Below are 13,749 nucleotides of genomic sequence, written 5' to 3'. Positions count from 1 at the left end.
TATAAAATATATTCTAAGAAGAAATAGAGATATATTCACTTCTATTTTGACAGATATGAATAACTTGTCAGAGATATCGCGCTATTTTTATAAATAAGTATGAACTAAATTCCCCTTTAGAATTCTAATGTATTGTCGAAAATAAAGATCTGCAAACAATCAGGATAAAATAATGACTACAATATTTCTGTGCTTGCATCTAATTGTGTAAGCATCAATAATTAAATTTCAATTTCTGGCAGAGAACACGGAAAGAATGGTTTTGTTCAAAGATTTATAAATTTAGCTAGATACAAATCTGAAAATAATTTTATTAGACCATCAAAATAATTATGTAGGACGCACAAGTCGATTGCTACACTGTTAAATTCATAATCTCAAATTATATCCAAGTTGAGTTGTTGTTAATTATTTCTATAGGTTGCCACTCCTACTCAATTCGTTGATTTAATTGAAATTGTGGAATTAAATAATTTAACTCAAGGAATTGTAGATATTAAATTTAACTCAAATTTAGTTTATTGTTTACTATAAATGCATATGTTAATAGCGACGTTGTTTATTTTGAAACTAACCGAAAAAATGAATTGATTTACGTGTTAACATAAATTAAATAAAAGTTAATAAAATAACAAAATATTATTTAATTTTTAGTATTATTATTGTTGTTTTGATATTTAACAATGCAGAATATCAACATTTTTTAGTCTATTGTTTATGTACATCCTACGCATTCATTTTGATAGTCAAAATAAAAAAGTATTTCTAGATCTATATATATTTGATTAAATTTTTTAATGCTCCAGCAAAGTCATTGTTTCTGTGTATAACTCGCATTGTACAGTAGTTACCTCTGTTTCATGTTTCGTCCGTAAAAAAAATGCGGGATATCAAATTTTCAGCCTAATATGATAGCGTATTGCTATAGCGAGCTTTTGACAACAGTCTGGATGTTGCTCGCGTTCGTCATGAAAGTTTAACGGCGTCTGTAAATCTCGCGCGAAAGTGAATCTGTATTTTATAGGCGCACGTGATGTTTACGTGAGTGTGTGCGTGTGTCGGAGTCGTAAAGGCCGACTTGTTAAATCCCCTTTCAGGTCGGTGGTGTCAATAGGGTCGGCAGCAGCAAAAGAACAAGCAGGCGGAGCAGCTGCGAGAGTCAGGTGACCGGCGACGAGTTGTCGCTGCGCGAGATGACGCCGAGCAACGAGGAGAAGCCGCGAGTGATGAAGCTGGGCAAGAGAAACATAAAAGCCCAAGTGCGTTTCTCATATCGGCTCGTTTTTATCGCTTTCACACTTTGGCTATCGGACCTATTTTTCAAATGTTCCATAAAAACGAACAAGCAACATCCGATAGTTTCGTAAGACTTCACATGACGAAAATTCATTTTTATCTCAGTCGGCGTAGTGATAACTAGTCGATTACTGTCGGAATTAATTTATACTGCGTAAACTTAATGATCAAAATATGAATGCATATTATAAAAGAGATAACGTACTGTTTGTTGAAAGCAAAATGCAAAGTTAATATCTTTCTTACTGTTAAATATTAAAAGATCAAGTTTAAACTAATTTCTTAAGTTAAATAGCATTTTGTTGTTTTGTACTTCCAAAGTGTGTAAAATGTATGATTTTAATACAATACAAAATATACGGTTAAAGAAACAATCATATCTAATAATCCATTTCTATGGTTGAATTGCTTAGTTTCAAAGGAAACAGCATTCGTATTAAGGCATGCATCAGTAAATAATAAACTAAATTTGAATTAAATTTAATACATTTCTTAAATTAAGTTGTTCAAATTATATTTTAGTTTTAGTGAAATTGAGAACATACTAAGCGGGAGTACTGGCGGCTTATAATAATTATTAAACGTGATTCAAATTGGATATAATTTGATTGAATTTAAGCGCACTTTGTTAAAAGTAAACATTAATTTCAAGTTAATTTTATTATGATATTTTATTATAATATGCATTCATGTTTTAACAGAGTAAAGGATATTTAAAATATGTCGGTTGCCTCGATGTTTGAGACAAAATTATACGCAGGTGAAGAGATTTCGTATGGAAACGAAGGCGGCGAAGACCCTGGGTATCATCGTCGGCGGCTTCATCTTATGCTGGCTACCTTTCTTCACCATGTATCTGGTGCGCGCATTCTGTCCGAATCACATCCATCCAACCGTCTTCAGCGTACTGTTTTGGCTAGGATACTGCAATTCCGCGATAAATCCGTGTATCTATGCCCTCTTCAGCAGGGACTTCCGCTTCGCTTTCAAGAGAATCATCTGTTGCAAGTGCTCCTGCATACAACGCGCCAACACCTTACGACGTGGCAGTGATGGCAGTCAATTGGCAATGAGGTCAGTGTTACAATTTGTATTACAAAATAAATGCATTCTGCTATCTATTTTTGCAAGCACATTCTTGCAGTATAAAGGAGACATTTAAATTGGAATTGCGATTTGTATGACAAAATACGTGAAGCGGCATTGCATTCTACGGTCTATTTTTATGCGAATTTTGCCTCGTAAAAGAGAGGAAGATTTAAAAGAATTAATCATTTCGTTTATGTTTTAAATTTAAGATTTAAATTTAGAAAATCTTATTATGTCAGTATTATGGCGTATCTATCCGATTATCATCCATATCTGTTGAATTTAAACGCAAAGGAAGTTTTAGAAATACGGTTCACATAAAAGAAAATTCTTAAATTTCATCACGTTTTACGTACCGTAAACGGTGATATATATCATCAAGTCCTATATGGCGACCAAATGTTTTCATGAAAGTATTTTCCCTGGATTATATAATGCGCGATAAATTCGGTGGCTCGGTTCTAAAATAACCAATTTTGGTGAAATCGAGTTGAAGACTATGCTTTCTGAATATTTTTTAAACTTTAAACCCTAATTACCTCGAGAGAGGATATTGTTGTTTTGTAAGAAATCCACAGAATGATATTCGCACCACCGGCATGTCTCACGGGAACGATTCTGCGTGTGTTCTCGTAGGAACGAACGAAGCCCGAGTTACTCGATTCGCACGACTCAGCACGGGACCTCCATCGACGACTCGGATCCGGATCCGTCATTGGAGGCGAGCCATTCGCAGAGTGAGTCCAGATGATTGTAGCGACACGTCCGAGCTAGTACGCAGCGCGTCACCTTCAATCCCCGATCCTCGAAAGCGAGGATATTCTCATTCTGATGACGGCAGTGCCCCGAGAGCCGCGCTCGACTTCCTCGCGACCCTCTTACTGTCATAACGACGATGAGTCGCGGCCACTTTGACGCTTAGTGTGCCAACGTAAATCAGTTTCTCTATTCTACCAGACTAATGTTGCGTCAGCAGTTCCCGTAAATTAGAACACTCGGGTGAAGCTGGAAACTCTCGGATCCTATCTCCGTCTCACCGCGAATGTATGAAATCGGTAGGCGAGTAACAGTTAGATAACGAGCGACAAGTAAGACGGGCGAGTAACGTGCCACTTGCTTAACTTGTCTCGTTACTCCGTCGTCGAAAAGAAAAAAAAACCGATGCTTAGCTTGTCTACGTATAATCTCGCTACAATGGCGGCTTTACGGCCAGGTCAACAGGGCTGTAATACTCGGGTAGTTTCTTGAGTGAGGTGAGCAAATAATTTACTGCTTGATCTGCTTCCTTGCTAAATCGCGTGATCTCGTAAGAATTTACACAAAGTCAGCAGAGGAGTAAGTCAAGCAGAGGATTTCTTTCCTCGCTTTTTTTTTTGTCATCTCCTGTTAGGAGGAAAGGAAAAACGAAGAAAAAGGAAAGCAAGCTAGATGCTGTGCGATTTGCCTTTGCACTGTAATTGCGGCGAGGTCGACGAAAACGAAGTACCAGGTGGAGCTTTGCGATACGCGTCTACGCGGAATTGGATTCCAGCGCGATAGACCCAGAACGCGGCGCTTCATCTGTAAGAAGCGAAAAAAAAAAGAAGAAAAGGAAAAATCGACTTCCCTACGCGGATCGTTGTAGGAACGCGTTTCCTCGCGATAACCGTCGCGACGCTACGCTTCGATTTGTACTTTTGAGCTACGCGAGAAGCTTCGCATGCGGTTTATCCTTCATAAACGACCGTCTTCTTGCGTCCGGTAGACGCAATAAATTATGATGACCGACATAATTATGATAAATTCGGCCATTCACTGGTTAGTGCACATTTAAAAAAAGCTGCTTTATATAAAGTATCTAAATGGATTCGCATTTAATACAATCAACTTTGATAATGAGATAATACGTGTATTCTATTAAATAACGTAATATCATTATTGGATATTTAATTGTTCAAAATCGTGTACAGCAGCTTTTAGTGTGCATTAATCTAGTGTAATGCAAATGACCGAATTTGCTATTAGTATATACGTTACATGTGCCCCGCGCAGATCTCACCGGAGGATAATCGGTCGTTTATTATACCTGGAGATGATAACCTCCAATAATTTCGAATAATATGTACGCAATCGGTGTGCCTTCTTTCGTCATCCCCGTAGTAGAGTGCACCGTTTTCGCGACGAGAGAAAGTTATCCGCTCTCTGTTCTTCCAGACGCACAGAGTCGTTTTGCAATGTTATTTATTTGTTTCGATATATGTTATTCGCGCAAGCGAATTACACATCGTGTAGCTTCTAGTCCCTCAGCCCGAAACTTACTCCGGTTTCGTGCGGACGATCGGATCGGCCGATCGACTCTTATAATTCGTCTTGATCGTCCGCAACATCTGCATGGAAAGAATAATTTTGATGAAGTACTTAAAAGTTTAGTTAGATACAGATATCAAAATAATTTTGTTAAACCATCAAAATAATGACGTATACCATTGGACAATTTATGTTAAATTTAACATATTTCACATATTCCAAACGGTCCAACTTAATTTTATCTATTCGTTTAACACAAGATGAATATATTAGAAGGTAACACAAATATTATTTAAGAATATGAATACAAAAAAAAATAGAGATACAATTTGTAAATAAACCGACGATTGTTAAAAATAGACATATTTTTTTCAGTAAAATTAATATTTGTGATATATTAATCTAACACATATTTATTCATCTTAGAATTTACGTTTTAAAACTAAATTGTGTTATTTTGACACTAAGAAATATTGAATATCAATTTAACGCAAACTATTTAAATAACATAATCACATTGTGTTAAATTAATACTCGAACGTGATAAAAAAAATTCAACGCAAAAATTTAACAAGGACTTGAGTGATTGGACGGTTTTCTAACATATACACGAGATATTTTTACTGTGTAGAAATCTCAAGCAACGCTGCAAAAAATTTAACATTTTAGCCAGTTTGAGCGTTATATATAATTATTTTGATAAGCCAACAAAATTATTTTTAGAAATTGCATCTAACTAAATTTTTATATACTTCAACAAAACTGTCCTTTCCATATGTTCTGTGTATGTGCGTGCGTGTGTGTGCGTGCGTGTTTTGTATGTGTGTTTGTGTGTGTATTGCGCCACGCATTCGTCCTACGTCGTTATCGAAGATTGCACATTGAGAAATTGAGAATCATCGCGGAATAATTCTCAATCCGGGAAAGAAAGTAGAAGTTGGACAATCGGCACGCGTCCGATCGGGAACAAACGTCTGACAGGCACAACGACAGACATAACGAGTGACGCAGACCTCCTGTGTACATATCGATATCTATGTGTGCGCAAAAACACGCTAAGTATGTCGTTATATCTTCTATATGAACCGATATTCACGTGCACCTTTCGCATAAATCGGCGTTTCTCTTCCCCTCCCTCTCCCCTCCATTCTCCTCCATTCTCCTTTCTTCTTTTATTCCAGCGATTTTCCGCAATGCATCTGAAATAAGATCGCAACTCTTTGCTGCCATTGATCTATATGTTTCTTTTTATCCCGCGTGTATCAATTGTACGGCAAACATTTGCACCACGTCGTCGTCGCCGCGCATGCAAAATGCACATGTATTACTTTATACAATGGAGCAATGTTGTGCTGGGCGGCATCACGTCTTAAGAAAAATTCGACGTCTCGTCCTCACGAAATCTTCCGGATTTATTCTCCTTTCTGATCGCTGTCATAGCTTTGCGCAACTGTAATTCAACAGAGGCGGCGAGACGACTGATCGATTTAAAGAAAAAAATTGCGTGATTCATGTATTATGTGATATCGTATAAATAAGTAAAAAAAAAGTATCACGGATGGAAATAAATATGTGAGTATAAACAAATCCGTGGTCTTCCACAATTTGTATTGCATACGCTCGGAAATTTCAGCGGCGCAGCACGACTCATTTTACGGTACGTATTAAATCAATACTACTAAAAATTTAAAAAAACAAAGGAATTCTCTGTTTCATAACGTCGTATAATTTTTTTAGATATATCTAGTTTATACATATCGCTAAAGTTTACCTTCAATTAAGAGTAGTTTCTGTAATTATGTATGATTACCAGGAGCACATCCTATCCCCCCTCTCCCTCTCTCCTCCCCCGCCTCTCTCCATGAATATTCCTTTCTAAATTTTAAAATAACGTCACGCGGAAGTAATTGAGTTATTATAATTACGCACTACTGCAGGTGACTTATAGAATATTCATGATATACAAACGAGTTACAACCATATTTCTACAATTGAGCGTTTCGATTCAGTGATTATTTTATTAAGTTTTGTTATGTTTCCCTCGCTGCTCTGAGTCTTCCGTCGGAATCCTAATTTGCGTCCCGTACAACTCGATCTGAATCTCCTCGAAGCTTCTGCCCTTCGTTTCCGGCACCATCACGGAGACAAATATAGTTCCGATTAAACTTATCATGCCGAATGTAGCGAATGACGAGGAGATTCCCATGAGATTCACCATGTCCTGAAAGCACTTTGTCACGAGAAAGGCCAACGTCCAGTTACACATCACGGCAGTATTTGCCACGCTCTTAACGTTGTTTGTGAACAACTCCCCGACCATCAACCATGGTACGGGAGCAAAGCCGATACTGAAAATTACGATGAATACTGCGAACGAGAGCAGAGGAATCCAGGAGAAGCTCGAGAGATCGTGAGAGCTCTGAAACAACCGAGAGAAGAGCAAATCAATCTAATTAAGAAATTTCAATGTAGAAATATGAAATTACAAATCGATATACAATTAAAAATTACTATTCGTGATCATTGATATTTTTAATCAAATATTTAGAGAATTACAAATTTGTAATTAAAATTTGTATTGTTCAATTAATATTTTGTTACCTGGAAACGAAAATATCCTGACATTGTGAACATACAAACTGCCATCACTGACGTACTGATGAATAATAATAGCTTTTTGCCGACGCGTTCAATCAAAACGGTCGAAAAATAAGTAGCAATCACTTGTACGACACCCATTATTACTGATGACGTAGATGAGCTCAGAATTGAGCCCGCATCGTCGAAGATCTTTTTTGCATAAAATATCAGAATGTTAACACCGGAGAGTTGTTGAAAAAACATTAGACCTAAAATCATTAAACATTGAATTAAAGCTAACATATATATGTTTGTGTAATATATCAAATTATCAATTAGATAAAGTTGATAAAATTAACAGAATAATTAGTTATTGCAATAAAAACATTCAGTAATCGATTTAATTCGCAACTAATTACTAATTAAATTAAATCTTTTACCGAGTATAATGCAGGTCGCTCTTGGATAATTCTTCAAATCCGAAATATTGGGTTTGATTTCTCGCATTTCTGAGGCCTGAAGCTCGAGCCTGGTCAATTCCGCTTCAGTGCTACAACGAATTCCCCTGAAATGTTTTAGCACAATATTTGCCTCGTTCTTCTGACCCTGCATAACCAGCCACACCGGTGATTCCGGTACGAATGGGAAGAAAATCAAAAGCAAAGCGGGCGCCACGGAACAAAGTATCGCGATGACAGGCAAGCTATCGGTAAAAGCTGCAAACGTCACCGCTTATCATTTCAAGAAAGTTTTACAGTCGTGTGTAACAACTAGAATTCTCGCGACTTGAAGTTCATCTATCATTACAAACACCTTTAAATTATGTACAGTAAAGTCAAGTTCTCTCTCTTTATAATGACATCTTCCTTTAATTCTTTGTGTCATTAGATATCTAATATTATACAGATGTTTAAATGAAGAGCTATATTTGCATATTGCAGCAAATGGAAAAAAGCGAATATTCAACTAAATTTTTTATAAAGCTTTTTTATTATTAATATTAATTATTTTACATCAGTTTTGCCAATCAATATATCATTGATATAATAGAATATAATATATATTCGAGAAAACAATATACATTTTAATTAATGTGCCTCTGACTTTAATTGTAGATTTTAGACGCTTTCCAGCAACGAAACACAATAATACATAATGTCAACTTATAACTGAAACGTTGCTTAGCTCTTGCCAGAGCTGAAATAAAAACAAAGGTTTTGTATACTCACGTCCGAATATATTTGAATATAATCTTAAAACTTCTTATTAGAGTATCATTTCTAGGAAAATAAATATAATAAAATGTAAAAATTTCGTATTCGTAAAGTAACACAAAAGAACGACGCAGTCGAACATAGCATTTTAGCTGCGTACATTTGTGTCAGTTGAAAAGCACGGAATTGTACACTGTGTTACATAATGTTGCTAGAAAGGATTGTAGTGTATCAAAAACATGGCACATGTCATAAAATTATCCAATGTTATATTTAGAAAAGTGCTTCTTTACCAGTAGTATATCCGAAGAGAATTCCGGCGGTAATCTGCAATTGAAAAATGATGCCAGGCAAGCCTCTAATGCTCTGCTCGGCAATCTCAGAAGCGAACATGGGAACAACGACAGATGCTGCACCGCATGCTGCCCCCGCAACAAACCGAGCCAGGAAAATCCTTTTGACGGAAAAACTCGATTACGTAATGTAAATAGAAAATCAATGAAACCGTACGATAAAGTCGCTATCGCTGGCTGGGAATGCAATTAATGAAAACGTTCATGACGGACAGCAGACTTCGACGAAAGATGTCATTTATTAATTGTTTAGACTTATTAATTTCTCTGCCACTCTTATAGAAATCTAATATCGGCCAATTTATTACTGAAAGACAGGAATTAATTACTTATTCGGAGTACTAAAAGTATTGAACAACAATTAAATATTTAATATTTAAGATAAGTAATTAATTACTGTCTTTTAGTATTAAATTGATCAGTATTAAGGAGAGTAATTGAATTATCAGTCATTTTCCAACTTAAAAAAATGGAGTTATCTGACCTTTCTTATTTTTTAACACGAGAATACAAAGCATGCAAAATACCATTGCTATTTCTAAAAAATAAATAATTAACAAAATTTTAGCGGTAATATTGTAATTTGTTATTAAAACATTTTCTTTATAATAAAAATAAATATTTATGTGAAAAGGACAAATCGTTTATAATAATTATTTAAATTCAATTTAGAAATTAATAATTTTAACGGAAACGACGTTGCCATGTTTTCATTAATGTAAAAATATGGCAATGTTATATTTAAAGATATTGTGACGTTATTGATGTATTTAAAGAGAATTGAATAATTCATGAACACTTCATTCCCTTGCACGAAAATAATATGGTGAAACTTCATTTTTTTAATTTATTTTAATTTCAAAATGTTCTTAAACTCTATTCTTTTATATCTATGTAATTCTCCAAAATTCTTATATTTTGTTTACAATTAAATTATTTAAAACTCTCCTTCTCCATAAGAATTTGAACTACTTTAGAAAATTATTTAAAGAAAATTGCACGGTAATGCCAAAAATTAAAAAAATACAAGAGTGCCTACACATTAACTATTTATTCTCAATACGTATTTGATTAAATCCTTAAATTATATGAAAAGAACATCTCTTTGAATTAGTTAGAACATCTCTTTAAATTAGTAACATTAGATTTCTGTAAGCGTAATTGTATCATTGTGTAAATTAACGATCCGTCGAAGATAGGAATTGGATATGTTATATTATTATTTTTTACTTTGGTGTAATATTTGTAATATTTTCTGTTTACATGCCAGGAAAAAAAATACGCGCGTTAATATTTTACACGAGGCGTTCTTTAAATCTTTTCCAATATAATATAATTCCAAATATAATTCCAAATATGGGAGAATTTCATTATTATTACTACGAAAATAAAATACCGAATGAAATGCTGAAGAAACCGTCTAATCTACAATGAATCCAAACAGAACACAAGTCATTGTAACTTCAAAATGAATTCGAAATGATTACTAAAAATTTTAATCATTTAATGTCATTTTGACTTATTATTCTGTTTGGGAACCTTCTTACCATATCTTACTCTGCGCAAATCCGATAATATACCAACAGAGAAATAAAGGCACGGTCGTCGTCCAAATCGTCTTCTTGCGACCAATCCTATCCGCAAACATTCCCGTCGGAATAGCGGTTGGAATTGCACCGAGAGGGACCAAGGAAGAAATCCAGGAACCTTCCTGATCGCTGACAGACAGCGTATCGTTCGTGTTATAAAGTGGCAAGGCGGACGACGTCCATGACAAATATGTGCCAATCGAGAACGCGGCGAGTGTCGCTAAGCGGTAACAGAAAGTAAATGTCAGACACATTCCATCTTGTAAAATTCCTCTTGAGAAATATTCTATTTAATCTGTGTCGCGAAATATTTTATCTTCGACAACGTTCTATTCTGAGAATTCTTTCTCTTCGCGCTACTCTTGATATCTTCCGCTCAGAGATATCCCATAGGTACGCAACGACGGGAACGCGAAGTTAAATTACAGTCAAGAGATGTCTATCGAGAGAGTTTTAACTAGAGAGACAAACTTTCGATTAAATTAAGAGACGCGAAAATTAATGCAGCAATCGCGTGTAATAGCTTTGAGCTTTTTTTTCCAAAGTCGCTACGAAGCTCCCAGAGGCTACATAAATGAAGGCAGATTTACACCGTTAAATCAATTTTATCACCGTTAAAATCTATCTGTCATCTAAACGCTCACGCGCTGGATTCTGTTTTTCAACTATCTCGGTTCTATTAAATATTCATGTGTAAATGCAGTCGCATCTCAATATCATGCGAGTTCGCGAGAGGATTAAACGCCCATCCACAAAACTCACCCACAAGCACGCCCACGTATTGCGCGCATTTCGAAGTCGGTCGCTCGCACGACGATCTCTCGTCACTCTGTGCAATTAAAACCATTGTGCATGCACGAGAATCGAGCGATCACTTTAGCCACTTAAACCACTGCGCAAAATCAAACGGTGCTCGCCATCGATACTCCGCACGTGTGCGTGCCAATGCGATGGTTCAACGGCGTTAAAAAAAAAATGTCATCCATCGAATACTGCGGACCGACTAATTCTAATTCACACGTTCTTCTGCAGTGAGATTTTCTTATCAGTACCCGTACCGATATCGGCGATTCAGTTGTAACCCCAGCGCTTACGTCATGGCCAGAGTCGAGTCTTATATCAAAAGTCAGAAGTATAATCTACATACTATTATCTATATATAGTATTATATCTTTGCCTCGACATTTTGCATCTCTCAGACTCAAGCAGCATAATTGTGTGCGAATAAGTTCATCTGCTGCTATTCACACTGCGTTTGTGTTACTTTGGTGACGATATTTGAAACATCGCTTTTCAATGCGTTCGGTTCCGTTTTCATGACGCGCTCAGTTGAACCAAAATGCGTAAGAGGTGTTGTTTCTCAAATTCAAGTATTATTTAATCCTTTCGCGAGAACAGAAATACTGACATTTGATATTTCGATAATTCATCCCAGAACATGACTGAATCGTATAATAATATTAATAATAATATTAGTAATAATATAATCATTATAACAATAATTTAATTTATATGAAAAGATATCTTTATGAACGTAATTTTTACATGTTTAAAAAATTCATGAAGAGATATTTGAAATTCGAAGATACAACGAGACGTTAAAGAGAAAACGTAAAAATGCCTGCGTAATTTATTGAAAATTGCGTATAGTAAAAATTAAAACTTTTTTTTTAATTAAATTTAATTTCCTTTTTAATTCTCTTAAGAAAATAATTTACATTTTTAAAAAAGATATAAGTAATTATTCAGTTTAGCTACCGCACCTCGAAAATCTATAAAATTAGGCTTATTCGACGTATTTTTGCATGAAACAAAAAAATCTGGCAGAAAAATGCGTCGCTCTGCCCTGCGAACTGAGATATTAAACATTAAAGTTGACAACTATTGAGATGAGGAAATCTGTTACTGTCGTGAAATACTGCTATGTAAAATTATTTTTCACCCATTTTTTTTTTTTTGGTCTGAGGTGGCCTTCATTTCGCGTGGAAAATTGTAAACCTAATTTTATTGATTTTTGAAGTGCGGTAGCTAAATTGAATAATTACCAAGATATAAATATTTAAAAATATTGCACACATTAAGTTATAAGTATAAGTAAATTTATTGCAATTATTTATTTGGTTTATTCATTTTATACAGAAATGATCGAGAGAAAATAAAGAAGAGACATGTAAAGATAACAGTAGACTGCATTTTTCATCATTTACGTAATATAATCAATAAGTGTAATCTACTAACAATCTTGAAAACATGACATCATTAACGTACTAAAAATTTTCAATCGTACTAAAAATAATAAAAGAAGAATATTCACGAAACGAAAAATAATTTACTTAGTCGCGATTGAAATCGCGCAAAGTAAGCTTACCATTACAAAAAAAATAAAATTAGGAAGATACTCGAATACGAATCAAGTCCGTTCCTTCGCGTTTCCGCGAGCACAATCATTGAACAAACTCGAGAAGCATTCGTGTAATGTTTCCTCAAATTCCCGACACCGATACTTATTACACGAGACGATACATTTGAACGCAAATCTTCGTTTTGCTTCTTTTGTATCGCGAGTATTTATCAACAAAAGCAATCAAAAGCTATTATTTAACGACTTTTGATTGTTTTTATTAAATACACGAGTATGAATTTATTTTATTTTTTTTATCTTTTTATCTCTTTAATTGAAGTAAATTTTTTAATAATTAAATTTACGAAAATATATGCTGTTTCTTTTTAGAAAGCTTTAAAAAATTCAACAATATATTTTATTCTTTATTCTTCTACGAGATTGAGATCCGCTGAGTAATTGGAAATTCAAGAAAGAAAATTGTATACGGTATTAATATTTGATACATGACATCGCGCCTCGAAGATAAACTTTTACGCCCCGTGGGACATTTTCTACGGTGCCGACATGATTATCACTTCGCTTCGGGTAAATTAGTTGCCATCACTCTGAATCCATTGTGATCGGCGATGTAATGCACCTGCTGAAGAATTCCATTGGGATCGATGTAACTATAAGCTCCCCTAGTGGTACCGTCAAGTGACCTGGATTCGGTTTTGGCGCTCGAGTCCCCGGTATAACTGTAATCGTATTGGCCCAGAGAGTCCTGGGTGTGATGCAGCGAGCTGTGAAGGAATCTGTAAGGCAGCACCGAAAGTACATAAGGTGCAGGCAAGGCTACCCGTTTCTGGATGTTGGAGAGCGGCAGCGGTTTCCCCAGATGCACGGCGTTCTGATTAGATGTTCGTTCGTTGTCCTTAAGAAGCGTGTTCTCCCTTAATGCCGTCGTAGTAGGTAATGACGAAGCAATGGTGGTGGGACCCGAAGACGTGGGCGATACT

General features: G+C 35.4%; 3 protein-coding genes across 4 annotated transcripts in view; 1 reads left to right on the top strand and 2 right to left on the bottom strand.

Annotated features, from left to right (window-relative positions):
- Positions 1–4,798, top strand: part of LOC108748391 (octopamine receptor Oamb) — a 21,473-nt gene extending 16,675 nt beyond the window's left edge. Inside the window, exons 8-10 of one of the 2 annotated variants that reach the window (XM_018486541.1) lie at positions 1,098–1,259; positions 2,057–2,370; positions 3,022–4,798. In XM_018486541.1, the coding sequence (XP_018342043.1) occupies positions 1,098–1,259; positions 2,057–2,370; positions 3,022–3,136 (591 nt within the window). In that variant the 3' untranslated portion in view covers positions 3,137–4,798. The remainder of the gene's footprint in view (positions 1–1,097; positions 1,260–2,056; positions 2,371–3,021) is intronic. The other variant, XM_018486542.1, reaches the window with a different exon arrangement.
- A 1,584-nt stretch (positions 4,799–6,382) lies between these two features.
- Positions 6,383–11,397, bottom strand: LOC108748252 (facilitated trehalose transporter Tret1-like). Its single transcript, XM_018486287.1, has 6 exons — positions 11,170–11,397; positions 10,366–10,627; positions 8,759–8,919; positions 7,692–7,967; positions 7,273–7,520; positions 6,383–7,090 (listed from the first exon to the last, which is right to left on the bottom strand). Exons 1-6 carry the CDS (start codon positions 11,252–11,254, stop codon positions 6,692–6,694), a joined length of 1,431 nt encoding a protein of 476 aa, XP_018341789.1. The 5' UTR covers positions 11,255–11,397; the 3' UTR covers positions 6,383–6,691.
- A 1,731-nt stretch (positions 11,398–13,128) lies between these two features.
- LOC108748267 overlaps positions 13,129–13,749 on the bottom strand; it is a 5,631-nt gene continuing 5,010 nt past the window's right edge. Inside the window, exon 5 of the mRNA XM_018486311.1 lies at positions 13,129–13,719. Within this exon, the coding sequence (XP_018341813.1) occupies positions 13,323–13,719 (397 nt within the window). The 3' untranslated portion in view covers positions 13,129–13,322. The remainder of the gene's footprint in view (positions 13,720–13,749) is intronic.

Source organism: Trachymyrmex septentrionalis, unplaced genomic scaffold (assembly GCF_001594115.1).
Source record: "Trachymyrmex septentrionalis isolate Tsep2-gDNA-1 unplaced genomic scaffold, Tsep1.0 scaffold22, whole genome shotgun sequence".
NCBI lineage: Eukaryota > Metazoa > Arthropoda > Insecta > Hymenoptera > Formicidae > Trachymyrmex > Trachymyrmex septentrionalis.
This window is presented reverse-complemented; position numbering and strand designations above follow the sequence as displayed.